Source organism: Musa acuminata, chromosome BXJ3-4 (genome assembly GCF_036884655.1).
Source record: "Musa acuminata AAA Group cultivar baxijiao chromosome BXJ3-4, Cavendish_Baxijiao_AAA, whole genome shotgun sequence".
NCBI classification, from domain to species: Eukaryota; Viridiplantae; Streptophyta; class Magnoliopsida; order Zingiberales; family Musaceae; genus Musa; species Musa acuminata.
Genome location: NC_088352.1, coordinates 39,316,511 through 39,335,025, shown reverse-complemented (window position 1 = coordinate 39,335,025; position 18,515 = coordinate 39,316,511). Strand labels below are relative to the sequence as shown.

Genomic DNA, 18,515 nt, shown 5'->3' with positions numbered 1-18,515 from the left:
TGGGCCTATTGGCCCACGAAAAGGTACTCAAAACCCTCTCCTCGCACGCGCTGTCGTCGTCCGTTGGGAATGGCGCACGCCCGTTGCTGCCGATCCGCCGCCTTCCGCCGCCTCCTCGGTTCGCAGCCACCGTCTTCGCGCGATGGCGTCACCAACCCGCTCTTGTTCGCAGCACAGGGCCTTCGCTACCGCAAGCTTGAGGTCATCCTCACCACGGTACGGCCCCAGGTCTTTATTCGATGAAGCCTAAATCTCTTCCTTCTCTTCTCTCACTCTGTGTGCGCGTTCGTGCGTGTTTCTTGGGGTCATCAGACGATCGACAAGTTGGGGAAACGGGGGGAGACGGTGAAGGTGGCGCCGGGGCATTTCCGCAACCACCTGATGCCCAAGCTGCTCGCGGTCCCCAACATCGAGAAGTACGCCTTCCTCATGCGGGAGCAACGCGAGGTTGGGACCCTTCTTACCCTGCAGTTCTGGCAGGATGTTAATTACTTTTGATTGCTAGATCAGTGCAATTATATGCTCAGTAAATTCCTGATGTGGGAGTGGAAAGAGGTCGGGGAGGAACTTCTTAGTTTACTTGTAGTATCCGGGTTGGGCGTGTCGTAAGCGTAAGATCACAAATGTTGTTTGAGTTTATCGCCATGGTTTCTTCCTTTTGCGGTCTTAGCCGATGTCAGGCTTTTTGAATCTGACACATTAAGTTTGCCTGTTTGTATCTTTGTAAGTCCTTCCATTAAGATCATGTGATTTTGTGTTTTCCTGTAAATTACAGTGTATTCTGGTTTTGAATTGTTGCCTTGTCTCCATCTTCACGCAAACCTGTCCCCAAGAAAATAAGAATGCAACTGACCCTGTTAGATTTCTCTTGTATGCTACATTGTTTATAATAGCTTTACCAACGAGGAGTGGAAGCTGCAAAAGAAGCTCCTATGATCAAGGTAGATAAAGGGCAAGATCAGACATCTGGGAGGGCGCTTGATGATTCTGGAGGGGTGAGTTGTGAGATGTTCTCTTACTTTTCCCTTCTGTACATTAAAATTTTAAAATGTTAATGTTTAGCACTATGTTATATTGTATTACGTTACTTGATTCTATCATCTCTTCTATTAATTATTTGCCTTCACAACTATCATGAGTCACATTTTGTTTTATTTAATTGGTGAATTAGGTTTGATGAAATTATTATGAAGAATTTTGCTAATGCTTCTGGTATTACATATCATTATGAATTCCTTTTTTTTTTGTATGGTTATACTAGTTTTATCAAATGCTTTTTATGTTTTTCTTCATAGTGATCTAATATGCATCAGAGATAGCTTAGGTAGGATAAGATTGATGCCACTGAATTCTATAACTGGCAATGTCTGCCAAAAAAGTTAATGTAAGACAAGGCATCTATCCAAGCGGATCATCAAAGTTCTTCATTTATTATATGCATAGCTACAGTATCTTCCTGGTTTTGAGCTTTTCATTTTTAAGGTGTCTAGTGATCAAAATATATGGTATATTCAGTTACCAAGGTAACATACAAATGAATGTATTCTACTATATTTGTCCACATATTTTCATGTGCAGTTGGCCTATTATTTGCAAATGGTCAAACTTGGATACTAATTTTTAAAGTAGCCATTAAGTGAAATGGGTGCTTATTTGTCACTATGTAGTTAGGATGGTCAAGTTATGAATGTTGCTTATTTCTGATTCGGTTACCTTCTCTTGGTATATGGGTTACATAAGCTTCTGACTACTAACTTTACCCATCTTTGCATATCTTCATGTATTTATTTGCTAGAAGCTTTCTAGTTCTAGATTTTTTTTTACCTTTGAAGTGCCTAATATATTCTTTGTTAACAGGCCATGGTGGATAAAATGAAGGAATATCATGCAGCGGCGAAGCGTCTTAATAATGCTCGCCTTGTGAGTATAATTTGGGAGTAATTTGACTCCATTCTGTGAATTATAAGATGAAGTATGCCATGTTTGTTGTTTAATGTGAGATTCACATGTCATTATCAACTTTTATGGAATATATGCTACTGATTATGATTGCTGTACTTGGCAAGATTTATCCCCATGATATAAATCTTTAAGCATATCGTTATCCATCCTGCAGAATTTATGATTCAGCGGTCACTTGAATTGGACTAAATTCTGCATCAAGAACTCTCGGAAAAAATAAAGTGGAAGGAACTTAAGAAGTGTATAAAAATATACTTTATTAGGTAACTTGAGTTAATATCAAGGGTGAGCTAACATTGCAGGCTATCATATAGTGCAAGTCAAAGAAGGATGCAAAGAAACTTTAGACATAACAACTGATCCCATCACTGAAGCAGAGATATCTACTTTTAACAACAACAATGAGTCGTAAGCGCCAAACATTTGGGGTCAGATAGAGATGTCTAGTCAAGAGGGAACCTACATGTATCACAATTTATATCAAATATCTCCTGCTTGTAATTCTTACAAGTTGTTCATCTTATACTTGTTTGAGATTTCTCAACCGTGCTTCACTACTTCCTGCCTTGAGATTAAGTTTATTTAAGATTCATGATTCACTGTTTTGTGTTGGTGAATACTTTTGCACACTGTACCCATCTTTGAGTTTATTATAATTTTCTGTAAACATATAAACTCTTGTGTATAATAATCTTGTGATTGGTACTTAATATGGAGAATCCAATATGAGAAATTATTTTTTGCCATAAGATTATTAAATTGCATGGAATTAGGATGAGAAAATAGAAAAATAGGGAGATTTACCATTTTCTTTAAAATTTGATGTGGTAGAAGTTTTTTTGACTATTATTGTGTTGTGTTGTTACTAAATAAGTCAGAAATTTAACAATCTTTCATATGATTCAGCTTAGTCCTTTCAATAGGATTAAATAGGGCTATAACTTGGAAGAATGTGAAGCTTAATCTAATATGCTTTTAAGACACAAAATTTAGAAGTTGGCAATAATACTTGCCCCACTAGGTTAGTAAGATACTGTGGGAAAAAAATATATGTTCAGAGGATTAGTGTATTTGAGATGAGAAAGTGCCATTACCAAAATTAATAATAAAGAAAAGCCATCTATTTTGAAGGTTTAATAAGAGGTGCCAGGACTGAAGATGTCTTGAATCGAAGAAGCTAGTGAACAATATAACCCTCATAATTGGGCCACAGCCTTAGAGTTGAGTTGTGGAGGATGGATGCATCTGAACCCAAGTTGTTGGGGTCTTTAAAGTTTAAACCCCTTAATTGTCTGAAAACATGAGAAGCTTAGAAATAGGAAATAGGGATAACTTACTTCCATGAGTAACAAGCTGGCTTATGTTGCATCATGATAGCAGGTTAAGGTCATATAGAGGGATCCTGCTTACAATATGGTACATCTTTCTGTAGTGCTAGTTTTTTGGAAAATCATGTTGGAATTTCATGGTATCAACTTCTGTCATTACTTATCTTCAGAAAAACATCTGTCACTACGGAAGTCAAACAGATCCTCATAGTAAGTTTTAGTAGGTTCTATTTAGGTGTTTGCTTTTGTGGCAAATGTTAGAATTATTTACCCTGTAGAACCTTGAGTTACCAGAGAGGGGACAGGCCCAGTCATTGTAGTAATATTCTACTGTAGTATCTGTGCTAGATGCTTCCTCAGAATGGCTAATGGCATCGCAAGGAAGCTAGAATCTCATTTCATGTCTATTTGTCTCTGCAGAGTAATTAGTCTGGAAGTAGATTCAAGATTATCTATAACAGAATACAGAATGGTATTATATTTCATATTTGAGCAGCCTATATAAAGATAGTTATAGCCCATTTTGTAGTCTTTGAACATACAGTTCTTAGTTCCTTTACACAAGTTGTCCTGGAGATGTCACTTTTCTCGTGGTTCTTACACGAATTCTTGGACATGCTATGATTGGAAGGACTGTTTTTGTTCAAACCAATAGAAATGAACTTTCTGCTGAAAATTTACTTGAAAAATTAATGAAGAATATAATATTTATCTTCCTTGCTGGAGTTAATTCATGCAAATCTTTGATTTGTATATTTGTATCAAGTTCGTCATGTACTTTCGTTTTTCATTCAAAATCCAAATGCAAATCTGTTGCTGGAGATTATTCTTGCCAATGCTATGCAGATTTAGTAAAATGTTTCTGATTATTTATTTTGATTTTTTATGTCTAGATTGTTACACGTGCTATATGATTTTGATTGTAGGTCTTGAGGAGGTATATCAAAATTGACAATGAACTCCGTACACCCGTGACGAAGGATGAAATTGTTGCTGAGGTACAAGTATAATTCACTCTATTGTCCCTATGTTTCTTGTTCATTCACACTTACGTATGTATATGCGTCTGTAGGTATTATGGATATATATAGCTTATATATGCTACTATATCTATTTGCGTAAGAGGATGTATAGGACAAAGTTGACTACTATATCTATTTGGGGTCAATTCAGCCACTAAAGTTGTGTCTAATGTGTGTGCAAGCACACTATATTACATGAAAAAAAAAGAAAAAAGAAAGAAAGAGGCCATCACCAAAAATTCTCCAATGTATTTCAGAGAAATATGCTCTTTAACTTTTAGTCTGCTTCTGAAAGTTGGTGAAGAACATTATATTTGTGGTTCCCAATCCATTTAGCATATTCCATTTTATAAGACAAAAGCAAGGTCTCAACATTGAAACTCATGTCTTCGATGTTAACATTCTCATGTTTATGTTTCCAAAGAATGACATGCTTTAAGCTTTATAGCTTGTGTCATTTTTTACTGCAAGTTGAAGTATCGGATTTCAGAAAACACGAGATTCTGAGTCTAGATGACTCCGATACTTTTATGGAACTCTTTGGAGACAGCTATTTCAGGAACTTGTCAATTTCATATATCCTGTCAAGCATAGAATAGATGGCTTACTGTTTTACTTTTTTTTTTTTTTTAGTATCGAGAAACAAATCCAGTAAATTAGCAGAGAAGTTTACGCTCTAACTCATCAGTCTGATGCATTCTCAAATCGTCTCACGTTCAGGTTGCGAGGCAGCTTTGTGTCAACATACATCCTGATAACCTGCGCCTTCCATCCCCACTTGGATCTGCAGGAGAGTATGAAATCCCCCTCCTCCTACCAAGGGAGATACCTCGCCCGGAAGGAAGGGTTCAGTGGACCTTAAATGTCAAGATCCGGAGAAAATGAAAGCTGGCCTTTTAGTTCTGTTAATTTAAAATAATAAATATCTTCAAGAAATTTTTTTTAAAAAAATTTACCAAGTCAATTTCATCCAATGTTTTTGTGATAACATCAACCCATGTAGCTAGAAATTTCTGAGGACCAGCAGGTTTTGCAGTCTTGCGATTATTTTGATGTAACACTAGTCAAGTTAGATGCAGCCCGATGACTGAGTTTACTCTTTTTTGAGTTGTTGATTAAGATATCTGGAGATGTAATCGATCTTTCTGCATATGCTTTATTGTCTAATCATATTATGATCCATCTATTTCTGTTAACACATGTAGCAGTTAACTGGGTTTTGTTTAGGAGTTTAATGCAGGCTGAAGAGTTGTTGGGGTGCCAGAAGAACCGTTCAATTCATATTATGTAGAGAGCCAATGGGATTTACTTGGGAGATATCGAAATGATGAATGGAAAGAAGAAGAAGAAGAAGAAGAAGAAGAGATTTGGGGAATCAAACAGCCCCAAACTATCGTTTCTACAGTGCATAAAAAAAAAGGGGACGGTGGGACTTCAAATCTCATTCTTCCTGAACAAGATGAGAGTGCATCTGCTTACTTGGTTGTAGCTAATGTGTAGCGAATAGCATAACATTAGGAATTTTCTCAATAAAAGTATTTTTATTACATCAAATATTATGTCTGATGATCCTCATATATGAATTGGTGAATATGAGATCTATCACTTATGTGATAATATATTAATTAATTTAAACATCTCAATAAAAATATTAATATATTAACTAATTCGAATTTCTCAGCTTATATAACTTAAAATTGAAGCTGCTTTGTCATCAGCGAGGGGTCACCCTTACCTAATACAAAGTCCCAGAGTGGAATTATTCGTATACAACGATGCATCAGTAGGCGAGAGTCGACTGATTTCTTGTTGTTTTTATTTTTTTAGCCTACTTTGTCACACCAGCGGTCAAAATAAGATCGCGGAAGCTTCGACATGGGGTTGGCGTGGGTTCTGCTCCCTCGGTGAGACTAAGAAAGCTGTGTTACGCGGGATTTAAGCTATTTCCTGCTGTTCTAATTTTTTTTCGGCCACTTCATTGGGTTGCTGCCCTGAGGTGTTCTAATTTTTTTTCGGCCACTTCATTGGGTTGCTGCCCTGAGGTAAGCCTACTTTTGGTCTTCGTAACTGTTTTCAAACCAGCAGGTTCTAAACACCGTCGGTCAAAATACGAATTCGAAGGTTCGCTCTTCGGCGCTGTTTTAACATATTGTGGGCCGGCTTGTCGTTGGGGCAAGACGCACGGTAAGCACGCAATGAGTAAGCGGATAGACGTGTGTTCTGCTCACCACAAGTGAGAACAAGCACACGGAGTTTGGGGGATTTGCCGACGATTTAATTATTTTTGGGATACCTTACCGTCCAAACCGGAGTGCGGTAATTTCACGAAGGTCGTCGAACTCCTTTTGTCGTGTCGCAATGTCTGTAAGACGCTGCGATATATGCTCTCATAATCGATTAATTGGGGTGCCATTTGTTCGCATGAGCGTGCAGCCAATTAGAAGCTGCAATCTTGCTTTATTGGAATGGTATTGGATCCGATCATCGTGTGTGATCACTGTCACATGTATTTTGGATCCATGATGCTATCGAGACTATCATCACAACGAACCAAAAATCAATCTCTACATGAAGAAGAAGAAACTGTTGTTTATTCCCATTCCATACATAACGTGTTTACTCAACATTTGGATGCCACAACAAAGAATAGGCACAAAGACAACCACGGCCTCAAATTGTCATCACAAATCCATATTACGACAAGCGTCAGATACCGGACTCACTGCAGCTGACACGGTTCTCCGCCTCTTGGAGCCACTCTTCAAATTTAGCCTCTCGTTCAGATTTGAACTTATCATAGTCGTCCAACACGGTCGACGTGTCAGGAACGTACAAGCTCTCGTCATCCAAAAGTTGGCTTGACAAAGGTAATTCGTCACCATCTGTATCTGTGGTGGCGGGAGTAACCGAGCCGACTGCTTGTGGCGGTGTTACAGATGACAACGGGTTGCCACTCTTGGGGTCTTCCATCATCGAATTTGTCTGGGACCATCTGAGCCCACCCGCTTTCCACTTTGTGGACTTGAAAACAGCTGACAGATAACTGCTGCGACTGCTTCCTTCGCGCGGGGCAGTCATGATGCTGCGACCGGATGTATCCTCCTGACCACCCCAACTTGGGTTGCGGATTACACTGTATTAACATGTAGAAACTCTCAGAGTGGAGTACCAGATAAATATTCCTCCATCTAAATAATATCTTATCACCATCTCTATCCAACAGAAAGAAGTGCTACAAGACTTTGGAAAACAAAAAAGAACTTCCATGTTGCGTTCCATATGTCAAGGCATTCTCCAGGGTAATAATATTGTAAAATTCATACCATCAAAATGAAGCCTGAGGATTCCATGCATGATCAACTTAGCATCCATCAAAATGCTTCACTGCTTAAAGGCTTCAAGGTCACGAGGTGAAGGATTATATGATGGTCCAAAGGATCGCTTATATCACCGATTCCAATGGCCTCAAGTTAACCATGGCAGGCAATAAAGATATATTTATACTGAACGATGAAAGAGCTACAAAAAAGCATCTTCCCTGGAATGGTCATTGTTGAATTATGAGGAAGATGTCTCTCTCCACAAAAACAGACCACATGTTTTACAGAGTGCAAAGATAAGCAGAGGAGTATGGAAAGGAGGAAGAGAAGAGAGAGGCAAAGGAATGAAGAAGGAGATGGGGTTAAGATATTTGTAATCATTAAAAGAAGGATATATTCATCATTGGATTTCAGTGAAACATTCAAATGTTCAAAAGGAGTACACTAAGAGGGGTACTTTCATCAATCAATTTTCAACCAATATAATAAGAGGGATACTTTCAGGAGTTTATCACAAAGGGAAAGATGCTATAACTTTGGAAAACATAGGTACAGCATGTAATTTCCAAGAAGCAAGGGTTTAAATTGTAATTTTGAAAAACATAGGGTGCAAATGATTTTTGTCCAGACCAGATATTATTGTGCTTCATCCCTACCTCCCCAGTATCTTTATCTATTTTTTTCAAATGAGTTTTCCATGTTTGGTCAGTCAATGTAGCTTTCACTCTAAAAATCTACATATCATATGATTGTTATAAACAAAATATTTTCCTTTTTAAGTATAAATTTCCCTTGAACAAGATTAGTTTACTGTCTCTATTAGGTTGTTTTTTGGTCTTTCCTGTGTGGTTCTTGCCTTAAATCTTTATATATCCATTGCAAATATATTCCTTTATAGTTGAGTCACTTATACGCCAACTAACCCATCGTCATACCAACTACAAAGACACATCAAAATATAAAGAAAAATGAGGAGTTAATATCAAGTTGCAAGTATAAGAAGGTCATGAGTTTCTCTTTTTTTTCTTTTTTTTTTTCTGCTATAACCTAGCTTATTTGGCGCTCCACCCTTCCTCATTATTCACATAAAAATTAGTTCCATAAAAATAAAAGCCTCTATTTTAGACCTGATTGGAGCAGGGTAAAAGCACCGTAAAGTCTGATACCCGATATTATTACTCCCCCATAAAAAGTTCCACAGAGGAGTTTGGTGCGGGTTCCATTGTCTTCTATGCTGCAGTTTTAAGCCTATACTACACATTGACATTATATTTGCAGGTGTAAAGCTACATGCATTGATCCTCTCCAAGCCCTACATAGATGGAAAGTTTTATGCAATTGGCTGCCATGTTAAGCTAATACCATAGAAGAATAAAAAAGATCTCTCCTTCTCGGCACAGTGATAATCTACTCTAAGTGGCAATGAAGATCTCAATCTCTGGGTCAATGGAAAAACTAAATCAGCTACTGGGTTGAACCAACTGGTGCCACTAGTGCAGTATTTTGGATAAATAAGATGGAATTAAGACTATTAAGCTAATGAACTACTTTGAAGGATAAACCAATACAAGGTGAATTTCAACTGCAGAAAAGATGTGTGAGCAGAGTGTGACAACTACAATTAAATGGTTGGTATTTTATGGCAGCTGGTACTGACTCCATTTTTTTCTATATGTTTAGTCTAGAGTGTCAGCCATTAGGTACTGAAGAAAAATAATTAGTAAACATAAGGTCATTCAAGAAGATTGTTTAGCATATAATTTAACAGAACTTTCTATTCCTTACTCTGAAAAGATAGTTAAGGAGTCATACCCTCTCTTAGGTTGGGATGCTGACACGATGTGTAGTGATCTATTAATGTCCTTAATCATCTCATCAGCAATAGGAATACCATATTCTGCCATTGACCTGACTGAACAGATAGAATCCTCTATGTCCTCGGTGTGCAGGGTCACTTCATGAATCTTTTCCCCCACCTTGTCCTAAAATAAGAAAGTGATATTTAGTGATATTTTTTTTTCCCAAAATGGTTAAAATTCTGAATATCCAAAGAGAACAGAGTTAGTGCAGACAGCAAATTCACATTATTGGAAAACAGAATAAGTTCTACAAGTAACACCTGACGAAAAAGTAAGATGACAATCACATGTTCGTTTGATTTGCTACAAGTAACAACAGGAAAGAAATCACAAGTAGAATAAGTGGTAAGACCAGTCGTCCAAATCAAAAGCAGTAACAAACTATACTATACAATTCGATGATGAAAGAACCAAATGAACGATGAAAACCGAAAGCCCCAATTATCAGTTCCTGCATATACAAGCACTCTTTTTCTTTTTCTTTTTATCTCTGATCATCAGCGGACACAATAAGAGTTAGGGATCATAAAACAAGAAATCTCAATGGACAATTCATTGAGATTTCCAGATCTACGAAATACGCCAAAAACTTCCAAACTAGGGTTAGAGGAAATAGAGGAGAAGACGCATACCTTGAGGTTGAGGAGGTAGGGCATGGAGGTCTGGGCGTGCTGCTGGACGAAGAAGAGCCCCACGGAGGGCTCATTGGCTAAGAATTTGATCATGTCGTCCACCCCTTCCTTCACTGCTTGGCCCCCAAAGAAAAGAAATAAAGATCAATGAATCGAAAGAGGAACGTAAAGGAAAAAATCGGAATCGGCGGTGTGTGCGAGAGAGAGAGGAGGATGGCATGATGAATACCGTCCAAGAAGAAGCCATCGAACGTGGAGGATCCATGATGCATCTTGCCGTCGCCGGGGGAGAACGAGCGCTCATCACTGAGTTCGACGGGAGATAACGCGATCTGTATATAGATCTCTCTCCACAGGAAACGAGAGAGAGAGAGAGCGGTGATGGGATTTGGTCGGTGGGATGGGAGGACCGACCGATAGGCGAAAGAGGGGGTGAGGGAGAGAGATGGGGGCGAGAGAGCGAAGTTTGTCCTCGCGTGCAGCGATAGCGATCATCCGCGGAAGAAAAGAAAAAGGAAAACGAAGGTAGCGACAAGACAACAGCGCACGGTTGTTTGCATGCCCCACTGGTCGGGCCCACGCGCTGCCAACTGACTTGGCTCGTTGTCGTTCTTGTAACAGCCTCTCCTCAGAATCATAATTTCTTACGAGGGAAGGAAAAAATAAACAAAGAAGAAAGAATTAATTTCTTACGAGAGGCGGATTTTTTAAAAAATATTTTTATTTTAAGTATATTGTGAGTCATCATGAACAGACTAACATTTTTGAACTGAATATAATATTATCATACTTAATAAACTTATTAATTTATTTTTATAATTTATGATCATATATAATTTTTTTTAATTTTTTTAAATCAAATTAAATAAAATTATCTTTAAATAAATTTTATTTTATTTTTATTTTATTTTAAATATTTTTTTTATATCTTATTAATTAATGAACCAAGTGAAAAAATAATGATAATTTAAAATTAAATAAGATATATAATATAATTAATTAAATTCTAAATATTGATATTGACAAAGTGAGCGTAATTATACTAATTATGTCTATAGGGTTCAAGATTTGGCACACAATTTCATTTCCTACATAAAATTCCTGCGTCCGTTGCATCATGTTGATGGTTCGGTTCAAATTATTTTGATTCGGTCAAGAATCGATCAACAATTCGAAACCAAAAAATTAAGATAAAAAAAAAAAATCAACGATTCAAAAAAGTTAAAACATAGATAGAATTCACGATGAGGAAGTAGTTAGGACTTAGAACTCAGACTAATGACTATGGATTCAAGTCTTAGTACAACCGTTTAGTTTTTATCAACGAAAATCGATAATTCCAATTATCGGAAAAACCACCTGAAACTAGTTTGGTTTCGATTCCATTTTCATTGAAACCAGAATCGCCGGTTCGAAACCATCCGAGATCAGGTACACCTGTTGATAATGGTACTACTAGTTTTGCACTTTTCGGTATAATTAGAGAGCCGAGTCGATGAGATCAAATAGTACCAAGAAAAAGTATTCACCCTCGACCAAATATTCTTGCAAATATAAACAATAGCCTTTAAACATACATACTAATGAGAAACGCGTTTAAGTAACGCTTTGATTTAGACATGAACGCAACACAGTTTTATAGATTACATGAATACAAGTTCAAAACATGTGTCCAACCTACTTACTAATAGACTGTAACTAAAGACTGAAAAAGATTGAGTGACGACACAAGTACTCATACCTGATATGTATTAATAGAGTCCGATGCAACAAAGCAAAAAGAAATTACAGAATTAACGCCTAAATTATCCTCAAACCAAACACCAAATAAACCAAAGTGCAAGATGGAAACTAGGGGAGCATTTAGAAACATTTCCTGTGGACGATAGCAGGACCAGACTCCTCGTATTCTGCCTTTGAGATCCACATCTGCGATGATGGCCGAACATCTTATTAAATTTTACCAATTATAATAGAAATACCATGAAAAAAAATTATAGATTAGTTTGGTATCTTATTACCTGCTGGAATGTGCTCAACGAGGCCAAAATAGAACCACCGATCCAAACACTATATTTCCTCTCGGGTGGAGCCACAACCTTTATCTTCATACTGCTAGGAGCTAATGCAGTGATTTCCTTGCTCATACGGTCAGCAATACCAGGGAACATGGTTGACCCACCACTCAGCACTATGTTCCCGTACAAATCTCTCCTGATATCAACATCACACTTCATGATGGAATTGTAGGTGGTCTCATGGATACCTGCCGTTTCCATACCAATGAGAGAAGGTTGGAAGAGCACTTCCGGGCATCTGAAGCGCTCTGCCCCGATGGTGATGACCTGGCCATCAGGTAGTTCATAACTCTTTTCAACCGCTGAGCTAGTCCTAGCTGCCTCGAGTTCTTGCTCGTAGTCAAGTGCCACGTAAGCAAGTTTCTCCTTGATGTCACGAACAATTTCACGCTCAGCACTGGTTGTGAAGGAGTATCCTCTTTCTGTCAGAATCTTCATAAGGGAATCTGTCAAGTCTCTTCCAGCAAGGTCAAGACGCAGGATCGCATGAGGAAGTGCATATCCCTCATAGATTGGGACAGTGTGACTAACCCCATCTCCGGAATCCAACACAATACCTGAGCAGATGAGAACAAGTGGATTAGTTTTCAAGTGCATCTCCTTGCATAATCACATTCTATAACAGGGACACAGTTGCAAATTATGTACTTTGCATGCTTGGTGCTAATATCCAAATAATTGAACTGTTACTCTGACGATTGCTAACATTTATCCTTCTTAAAGGTGGACTAACAAATAAATACTTCGAGAAGATTAAAACTGAATGCAGCTATGGGTCAAAGTCTAATAGACAAACCACAGGATTCTGACAATTATAGAGGAAAAGGAAGAATTTAGATAACAGCAATTTATCAGAGAATTTTGGACGCCACGTAAACAATCAAATATTACATTCCAATAACAGAGAAGACAACCAATATAAAACAATAAGATAGATAAGGATATTCAAAAATAGTAATTGCTTAGGCATCAAGGTAAATATGATTAGCCTTTCCAGGGGAGGACACAAAAGGTAAAGGTAGTAACTAAAATCCATATCACTACTAGCAAGAATTTGTATAGATGTTCAATAACAGTAGACATCCTCATACGTATTTTAGATAATCATCTTGCTATATATTTTATAGAGCTTGTTGTCATTGTTGTTCTTGTTTTTGTATACCCCCATATGCTTTCCATGCTGATGCTTTACCTATTCTTGCCTACATAATGGAAGGAAACAAAACCTGATGATGTATGCATGTTAAACACAAGTTTCTAGAATATGTAACTTAGAATAAAGCCATGAGATCAAAAGATAATAGTCAGCATCCAAGACAAGTGCAAAAATACCTGTGGTACGTCCACTAGCATAAAGGGAGAGGACAGCCTGGATAGCAACATACATGGCAGGAACATCAAAAGTCTCAAACATGATCTGTGTCATCTTTTCCCTGTTCGCTTTGGGATTAAGTGGCGCTTCTGTGAGAAGAATTGGATGTTCTTCTGGTGCCACACGAAGCTCATTGTAGAAGGTATGATGCCAGATCTTTTCCATGTCATCCCAATTGCTAACAATTCCATGTTCAATAGGGTACTTCAGAGTCAGGATACCTCGCTTGGACTGAGCCTCATCACCTACATATGCATCTTTCTGTCCCATTCCAACCATCACACCGGTATGTCGAGGTCGACCAACAATGCTTGGGAAAACAGCCCTGGGAGCATCATCTCCAGCAAAACCAGCCTATTGCAAGTGATAGAAGATACCATAGAGAAACATTAATGAATCATTACATATGACTTTCCACAAGCAACAACCAAGTATCACAACGAAAATATATGTTACCTTCACCATTCCTGTCCCATTATCGCAGACAAGAGGCTGGATGTCCTCAGCATCAGCCATTGCTTATGCTAACCTGTCAAAGGCATTTAGTGAGAAACTACAAGATTATCACTTGAATAATTAAGATCGAGCTATATGATCCAAAGCGAGTTGGCACTGAAGGACAGAACTAATGACAATCTATTTAAATGCAGCAGTAAACGAAAGAATATAAGACAATTCTCTGAAAATTTTGGATGAGGAAAAACATTTATATGTAGTTGAATTGAATATAACAAAGGCAAGACTCATGAATTTGTATGACCTTATGATGGAAGTTATTATATACTTAAAACAGTACCAATTTTCTCATGTAGAAAAGAGCTCTGATGCTCTGTCACTGGCATGACCAAAATGAATCGTCATAGGAAATCAGATCAGCTTCATTGTTCAAGAATAGCTAAAGGAAAAAAGTTGCAATACAAGGAAAGGGAAAAAATGTAAAGATTCCAGAGATGAAAGATAGAAATATCATGTATGTTGAGTTTGAGAGTTATCCATCATCTTCGAGATCACAAAATTATAACTTCCATAACCAATGAACGCATGGATAGTAATGAATTGCATACATGATAGTTTCTTATTCCTTCCTAAAGTTCATATAATAAGTTGTAGTTCCTTCTCGTTTAGGATAGACTTCGTGAAACATGTGTTTCCATTCACTTCCACCGAAGGAGACATCACTATTTAATTTAAGAGACAATATATCCATTTTTTGAAATGATTGTGTCAGCTCATAATAAAAGAATTTTTTTCATCGATTAAGGTTCAAATAAATCCAAAAAAAGGAAATCTCTCAGCACTAACATAAGTTATAAATTCAGCATGTCCATCACCGTGGTTATTGTAGAACAAAAGAAGAAAAATGAGGAACAAAAAACAATCCCTAAATGACCCCACTACGAAATGAACAACACCGATCGGCGTAAGTAACATGAAATCTTTGCTTCCTAACCAATTCCTGATCTAACCCCCAAACAAAAACAACTCAAATAGTGACCCCAGTTATTGTAGACTCTTACGGAATACACTCCTTTATTTGAAACAGTGCATTTGTTCGAGTTCTAACAGACGGGATCATCATTTCCTACAACATCACTCCCAGTACCACCGATCCGGCGATCCATCAGACTGCATATACCACAATCTTTTTTTCTGGTTCTTTTGCAATCTCTAGAGCCCTTCTTCTACCAACAAATCAACTACGCGACTCAGAAGAAGACTTCGAACAGTCTCCACCAAGTTTCATGATGCTTCCATTTCTCGTTTATCACACCCACAGACGATCTTTGCTCGATCGCCCAACACCGTCCAACTTAGAAGAGAAAAACGAGAAAGGGTCCGGCAACAACCAAGGCGAAATCATCCCGCGATCGGAGAAGAATAGGGAGGGACTTTTTTACCTTTCGCGACGAAGAAGCAAGGAGATCGAGGAACCCTTCCTCCTCTGGCCTCGCTCTCGAGCCACCACCAAGAGCAGAAACCCGAGGAATCAGCGAGGGCGCAGTGATGGTGGGGTTGGTTATAAGGACAATGAAAACTAGCACGAGCGTAGGTGGCGATCGGTGGTCCGGGATCACCTGTTTCTTTTCAGCCACCAGAGACGAAGGTAAAAGCATGAGTCTGTGTGGGACCCATTTGAATCCGCAATGGCACAGCATTCTTAGGAGTTTGGTGGCTCGATCGAGACGGAAGAGCCCGACGCCAGCGACAAATCAGAACTCATGAGACCGGTGGGTGGGGATCCTCTCCAAATCGACTTGTACTTGGCACCCATCTCCAGTTAGATCCACGTGACGTACCGACAGCAAAACCACGAGTCGCATGTGGGACCCATTAATAGACCCAATGGCAGAGGCCTCTTACGAGTCCGGTGGCTCCTTCGAGACGGAAGATCCCGAATCCCGCAAGAGAACAGAACACCGGTGACCGGGGTCTTACCGTGGGTGGGTAGGGATCCTCTCCAACTAGGCTTGTACTTTGCACCGGACGGTGGGCCCGTATCCGCCGTCCACTTCTGTCCTCGCGGTCAGTGATGGGCGGTCGGATCCCCGTTGGATCCACGCAGCACCGGCGAGCCTTTTTGAATTGTCTTGCGAGGAACACCAGAAAACAACAAGAGGGTGCATCGCTTTTTCGTTTGGTGTCGTCATTTATCATGGTTTTCTTCGTGCGGAAGGAAGTCGGGGGGGTGTGGGCGGTGCGGACGACCGAAAGGAGGAGACGGCCGCCCAGTTTTGATTCCATCCGCTTTCTCTCTCCTCCTCGTTTTTTTTGGGGGAAGGGAAGGGAAAGGAGAAAGGGGGGATCCCCTGCAATCCTACCTCTAAGGAAGAGACGCCACTGACGACATCTTGACCGTTCGCTGACGGTGGGCGGCGAACCGACGAGAAGGATCGGTTGATGGTTTGAACGAGTCACGGCGGCTCGTGTCGCTCTAATGGGACCCACAAAAAGATTAAAAAGAAATCGGGGATTTAATTATGGCAAAAATTCCGTCATTTTTGCTTTGTATGTATTTTATCGCTATAATAAGTGATGTATGTTTTTTTCCCCTCTCATTCGATCTAAAAACTTAAACGCATAGATGATACATAAAATAATACTGAACATCTCATGTACAGTAAGTATTAATTGGATTCTCAGTTAATTAAAAATAATGATTATATAATTTATCCACTTATGCTTCGAGTAAGGATTTGAACATATCATAGCATAATGTTACTTGATAAATAGCATCGGATGCTTCAAATTTTCTTCTTTTTTTTTTTTTTTATCATGATCGAACTCATATAAAGGTTCCATTGATCTGAGTTGAATTAATTTGGATCGGACTCGATCGATTGACTCGGTTTCGTTATCGATTTTGATTAAAAAAAAATACACTCATCAAAATAAGTATTTATCATGGGGATAAAGCTTGCAAGTAAAACAATCATTATTTAACATATATTTTATAGGCTAAATTGAATTCGATCAATGTTAAGCAAAGACCAAAAATATGTTGGTACGAAAATTAACAAAAATTAACAAACATATGAATTTATGTAAATGCTACGTTCTTCATGTTATGATTCACAAAATGGAGTAAAGTTACTGCCAAATTATACATTCTTTGTCTTATATTATCTTTCAACTTTCATGACTTATTAAAAATAAATACTTAAAGCAATTTCAATGGTCAAAATATTTTAGAAGTGGATAGCTTATAGCAAATAAATGTATGAAGTGATAGGTGAAATTAATAATAAGAAGCTTGTTTATATATTTCTATTGTAAAAAGAAAAATGTTCGGACGATCGTGCAAATGTTCAGATAAGATAAGGTGTGGTGTGACCTAAGCAGCTCCGATAAGATCGGAACAAACAATATTAAGCGATCATGACTAAGATACGTGCTTGAGCCCAAGCTCTAGGCGAAGGTCCCAACGACCATTGGCTCGAGCACACGCTTGAGCTTAGGCATTGGGCTACTCATGCATACGCCTAACTTGAATTAAATTCGATCAGAGGTTTAACCAAGCATACAGGTATATGATGAACAACTCAATATTATAATATGACATGATGGGATAACTGACTTATTAATTTTATCGAGCCTTGCTGGTTGAAAATATGTAAGCTGAAATTAATAATAATGTACTCATTAAATTCTTGTAAGTCAATATTAGTTTTAACTCGTTTACTAATCGAAATTTTATAATTCCTCAACTAAATAGCTTAGCATCATTGTCTCGTATCAAACCTTAGCATAATGTTAATTTCGACTTAAGCATTTTGAGTTGTTATCATAGTTGATTTAGTATTAAGTTATGATAAATAACTCGAATAGGAAAGGATAATCTGTTGATGGGTTAAAGGACGTGCGACAATGTAGAGTCACGATTGAGCTAAGTTTCACGTACACTGTGTTAGGATCTAATTCTGGACTATGTTAAACTTTGATGATGATGTTAAGCGTGTTATGAGAATATCTTTCAACTTAAGAATTGAATTGAATTGAATATAGTTGATAAGCTAATTATCTTAACATATAATAAAATAAAAATAAAGATATTATCAAAATAGGCTTTCTTTAGATAAATATCACACTAAAACAAAAATATATTTATAGGAACATTTTACAAAAAAAAAAAAAACGAATTCATGTGATTGCCATAGAAAAAAAAACATTAAAAGTAAAATTAGTTACCAAATTATACTCACAAGGTGAGCACTGTCAAGACGATTTGCTGTTTTCTATGATTCCTTCCATTTATGTTCTGTTAACAAGAAATATTTTAAGCAAAATCAAAGGTCAAAAAAAGAAAATCTAAAACTTGAGAGATTGTAGCAAATAAATACATCACGCAATCAAGTGATGGGTAAAATTCGGAATAAAAAGGTTACGTGTATTCCATGGTTAAAATTATAACATTATTTTTACTATTTATAATTTTACTTTAAAT

General features: G+C 37.9%; 3 protein-coding genes across 3 annotated transcripts; 1 reads left to right on the top strand and 2 right to left on the bottom strand.

The window, feature by feature from the left end:
• Positions 1-33: 33 nt before the first annotated feature.
• LOC135635986 (uncharacterized) lies at positions 34-5,251 on the top strand. The gene is made up of 6 exons (XM_065147474.1): positions 34-216; positions 313-447; positions 894-995; positions 1,858-1,920; positions 4,217-4,288; positions 5,033-5,251. The coding sequence occupies exons 1-6, from the start codon at positions 70-72 to the stop codon at positions 5,195-5,197; spliced, it is 684 nt and encodes a 227-aa protein (XP_065003546.1). The 5' UTR covers positions 34-69; the 3' UTR covers positions 5,198-5,251.
• A 1,630-nt stretch (positions 5,252-6,881) lies between these two features.
• On the bottom strand, positions 6,882-10,612 carry LOC103997831 (uncharacterized). The gene is made up of 4 exons (XM_009419194.3): positions 10,353-10,612; positions 10,124-10,236; positions 9,445-9,614; positions 6,882-7,445 (listed from the first exon to the last, which is right to left on the bottom strand). The coding sequence occupies exons 1-4, from the start codon at positions 10,393-10,395 to the stop codon at positions 7,019-7,021; spliced, it is 753 nt and encodes a 250-aa protein (XP_009417469.3). The 5' UTR covers positions 10,396-10,612; the 3' UTR covers positions 6,882-7,018.
• Positions 10,613-11,704: 1,092 nt separating this feature from the next.
• On the bottom strand, positions 11,705-15,619 carry LOC135637034 (actin-2-like). The gene is made up of 5 exons (XM_065149370.1): positions 15,472-15,619; positions 14,030-14,102; positions 13,534-13,927; positions 12,145-12,758; positions 11,705-12,052 (listed from the first exon to the last, which is right to left on the bottom strand). The coding sequence occupies exons 2-5, from the start codon at positions 14,087-14,089 to the stop codon at positions 11,987-11,989; spliced, it is 1,134 nt and encodes a 377-aa protein (XP_065005442.1). The 5' UTR covers positions 14,090-14,102; positions 15,472-15,619; the 3' UTR covers positions 11,705-11,986.
• Between the last annotated feature and the right edge of the window lie 2,896 nt (positions 15,620-18,515).

Coding starts and splice junctions, on each gene's coding strand:
- LOC135635986 (XM_065147474.1), top strand. CDS start 70: ATGGCGCACGCCCGTTGCTGCCGATCCGCCGCCTTCCGCCGCCTCCTC. Junction 996..1,857: donor CGCTTGATGATTCTGGAGGG/GTGAGTTGTGAG, acceptor CTTTGTTAACAG/GCCATGGTGGATAAAATGAA. Junction 1,921..4,216: donor GTCTTAATAATGCTCGCCTT/GTGAGTATAATT, acceptor TTTTGATTGTAG/GTCTTGAGGAGGTATATCAA.
- LOC103997831 (XM_009419194.3), bottom strand. CDS start 10,395: ATGCATCATGGATCCTCCACGTTCGATGGCTTCTTCTTGGACG. Junction 9,615..10,123: donor CCTACCTCCTCAACCTCAAG/GTATGCGTCTTC, acceptor TTCTTATTTTAG/GACAAGGTGGGGGAAAAGAT. Junction 7,446..9,444: donor GCATCCCAACCTAAGAGAGG/GTATGACTCCTT, acceptor ATGTTAATACAG/TGTAATCCGCAACCCAAGTT.
- LOC135637034 (XM_065149370.1), bottom strand. CDS start 14,089: ATGGCTGATGCTGAGGACATCCAGCCTCTTGTCTGCGATAATGGGACA. Junction 13,928..14,029: donor ATGGGACAGGAATGGTGAAG/GTAACATATATT, acceptor CACTTGCAATAG/GCTGGTTTTGCTGGAGATGA. Junction 12,053..12,144: donor CGTTGAGCACATTCCAGCAG/GTAATAAGATAC, acceptor CCATCATCGCAG/ATGTGGATCTCAAAGGCAGA.